Below are 3535 nucleotides of genomic sequence, written 5' to 3'. Positions count from 1 at the left end.
TATTTGAATATATAAAAAAATATAATTCTTGAAATAATTAAATACGTTTAAATATAGTTTAATAATAATAATAATAATAATAAAATTGGAAAATATAAGTCTGAAATGTTTCCTCACGTGACAGTATCCATGTTTACAACATGCAACACCAACAAATACATTTAATCTACACAATACAAAAACATCACAGATTATACATTACACTTACATAAGTATTACATTACATCCTACATTACATATACTATACGTTTAAGGCTAAGACATCCTACATTACATATACTATAACTACACCCTACACTTTACAGTACCTTCACCTCTTATACTCTTGATTTTTGATTAAGTGTCTTATTCAACTCGAGGATAGCCTGATGCACAAATGAATGCTCTTGTTGAAACATGGGACTCTGTACCTCCGATTTGACGGTAATAAGACAAACTCTGCAGGACGTGATTAAAATCAGCTACACTAAAACATGCTAGGTTAAATATAACCCAGCGTTGGGTTAAAAAGGGACAAACCCAGCAATTGGGTTGTTTTGACCCAGCGGTTGGGTTGTTTTGAACCCAACCGCTGGGTCAAAACAACCCAATTGCTGGGTTTGTCCCTTATTAACCCAGCGCTGGGTTATATTTAACCCAGCATTTTTTAGAGTGTACTATTACTATACTATACTGCCTGAATTAATCTCCCATTTCCAGTGGAATTGCAATTTAAATCTATTTCTTGACTCCTAATTTGATTGGACTGCCAAAATAAAGACATTTTGACTAAAAGTTGTATTAAAAAATAAAGCTAAAATGCTTTTGATGCTACTAGCTGCATTAACCATGCACTTAATAAGACCACAGTGTTGCATAATTCACTTTAAATTACTCCAAACTATTTTAAAACAATAGTAGCACATTCAGCCAATTATAGTAGCCTAGGTCATGGTATTTGCATACTTCATCTACTCAAACTGCTGTTGGTCCCAAGATAATGACATTATATGGAGGGCTTGACATTAACACCCACTAGCCACTTTGGCGGGTTGAATTTTATATACAGTAACAGAGCTCAACATTAATGCTTGTCTGGAACAAGTGGATTTTTTGAAAGGACACGTGAAAGAAGAGAATTTTACTTGACCGATCGGACAACTAATGTAATAAAATCAGAAGCATTCTCGCCGAAATGATTCAAACAAAAAATGACTGAAATGATTAAAAACATCTAATTAGGGAAGCACCGAAATTTCGGTGAGAATGATTCTGATTTCATTACGTTAGGTGTAAACGGCAATTGATAATGGATAATCAACAGTAACAACAAGGCCAGTTGAGGCTCACGCAACCTATCTGTGAGAGAATCTCGTGGAGAAATTAAAACAAATGAACGCAACTGCACACAGAAGAAACATAAAAATGTAACTTAGTTTTTAAATTTATAGCATACAGCTTTAAGCAACATGACACGACCAAGAGAGTGAAGGTTTCCCTGAAAACCACAATTGCAAATTTGACATTTAAAGAATATATTGTCAACATTGATTGTTTTGCTCGATTTGGTTAATGAAAATAGTTCCAAACGTAGATCACAGCAGAACAGTCGCGCATCTCTGAGCAACACACAGCGGTGTTTCGTTACTGAATGATTCGCGTTTTTAAATTTTGAATAATTTGAGTCAATGATTCAGTGGTCCATTCGGACAGGCACTTGCTTCATTCTTGAATGAAGCAGCCGTCTGAACGAATCGTTTGAAGGCATGCTTCAATGACTCATTAATTAAGACAGTCACTTGCTGCCACCTACTGGCAGTTTACTTTCATAGTAGCTTATCTTTGCATTTTTTCCAACATTTTATATTTGTATAGCCTATCTAAAAAAAGAAACCCCACTATTTTAAAACACCAAGCTCACAATATTTATGCTGTTATAATTTTGCATCTAAATGCATCCGTGCTATATTTCAGCTACACTGAACTGTCTGTGTAAATGCATCTAAATCCCACTTCAGGCACTTCTGTTTCTTCTGCAGTGGAAAGATCGGTTTCGTTGATACTGATTTAATTTGATTGGTAACAGCCCTCTATTATCTTATTATATTAAGTGAAATTATTAATAAAATGTAAGAATTTGATATGAAAGATGATGCATTCATTTAATACGGTTAGGGAAAATGCCCTTTAAATAGGCCAAAAATTACCTGGAAATCAATTTAAATAAATTTTTGTATGCAGTATTAAGTCATATAAAACATAATTTCCCAACAACAAAATTGTGGCCAGTGAAAATGCTGAGTGGCTAGTAAATTTGGAAAACCACTAGCCACCTTGGCTGGTGAGCAAAAACGTGAATGTCAAGCCCTGATTATATGTGTTTGCAGGTGTCAGTCACAGCAAGTCATTTCCTCCTCAAGCTCCGCCCTCTCTCTGGCATCCTCAGGGTCCCACAGCTTGCCACACCCACAGAACATCACCATGGCAACAGCCCAGGAATGAGACTTGGAATTACCATAGTCCCGCCCCCGTAAGGGATAAACAATAGTCAATCAATCCTACATAGACCAAGGAAGACGGGGAGACGAACCGTCTGTCATTATTAACCAAGACTGGAGCGATCAAACCTTCAACCAGATGAAAACCTGCCCACGATCTGATGAAGCAGGACAAACCGTGAAAGCGGGACTAGACCCACCAACTCATCAGGACCAATGAAACGATCAATATTAGTAAAATTATTTGCCCTTTCTCTCTCTCTTGCTCTCTGCTCCTCAGGACAGTGAAGACACTTTGATAACTGCCATCAACAGCACTGAATAGCTTTGCCTCACCTGGCACCTGAGGCTTGTTAAGCTAGTTATTTTCATTCATTTTGCTGCTTCCAAAACCGTCGGTCAACCTCAGTGTGTTTGTACTGACCTGCACGGGTCTGATCCAGGACTAGAGCCACACACACCTCGAATGATGGAAGCCAAAACGGACGGGGCTTTGTGATCGCTCACCCTGAGCTTTCAAGACGAGAGCTGAGAGGGACGTCTCTCTTTCTATCTGCATGTCTTACTGTACGTGTGTGTCTTTGTGATTCTGATCAGGGTTCTGGATGGGAGGCGGGCGGCTGATTGGCTGGAGGAAGGATCGACAGGGTTCCCAAGGGCTCATGGAAATGTCAGGGAAAGCGATTGGTTTTCCAGGCCTGGAAAAGTCATGGAATGTAATAGAATGTTAGTTGTGGGGATGTAATTTATGCCATTTTAAAATATAAATATACACAATATAAATAAATATTAAAACATTAAAACAGAATTGTAAAAAAAAAAAAAAAAAGTATTATAAAAAATCATTCTAATATGCTGATTTACTGCTCACGTTTGAACAATGTAATGCAACCTTGCTGAATAAAAGTATTCATTTCATTTCTTTAACCTACAGGTTTAAAAGGTGTGGGAACCCTGGCTCTAGAAGAACTTGTGCTCTAGAATAGTCTGTATAGAGAGATCAGAGCATGTACTATATGAGCTGGGCTTTGCTTAGACCTTTAAACCACTGCACTAAC

The 3535-nt window shown here is 37.5% G+C and overlaps 1 protein-coding gene across 2 annotated transcripts in view; it reads left to right on the top strand.

Moving 5' to 3' along the window:
• LOC107690993 (kinesin-like protein KIF3C) overlaps positions 1-3247 on the top strand; it is an 18658-nt gene extending 15411 nt beyond the window's left edge. For both annotated transcript variants that reach the window (XM_016489441.1, XM_016489440.1), the window contains one exon: positions 2367-3247. In XM_016489441.1, coding sequence (XP_016344927.1) covers positions 2367-2481 — 115 coding nt within the window. In that variant the 3' untranslated portion in view covers positions 2482-3247. The remainder of the gene's footprint in view (positions 1-2366) is intronic.
• The last annotated feature ends 288 nt before the right edge of the window (positions 3248-3535 follow it).

The sequence above is a fragment of the Sinocyclocheilus anshuiensis genome, unplaced genomic scaffold (assembly GCF_001515605.1).
Source record: "Sinocyclocheilus anshuiensis isolate Anshui unplaced genomic scaffold, SAMN03320099.WGS_v1.1 scaffold2275, whole genome shotgun sequence".
Lineage (NCBI taxonomy): Eukaryota > Metazoa > Chordata > Actinopteri > Cypriniformes > Cyprinidae > Sinocyclocheilus > Sinocyclocheilus anshuiensis.
The sequence above is the reverse complement of the archived record's forward strand: the minus strand, read 5'-3'. Positions and strand labels throughout refer to the sequence as shown.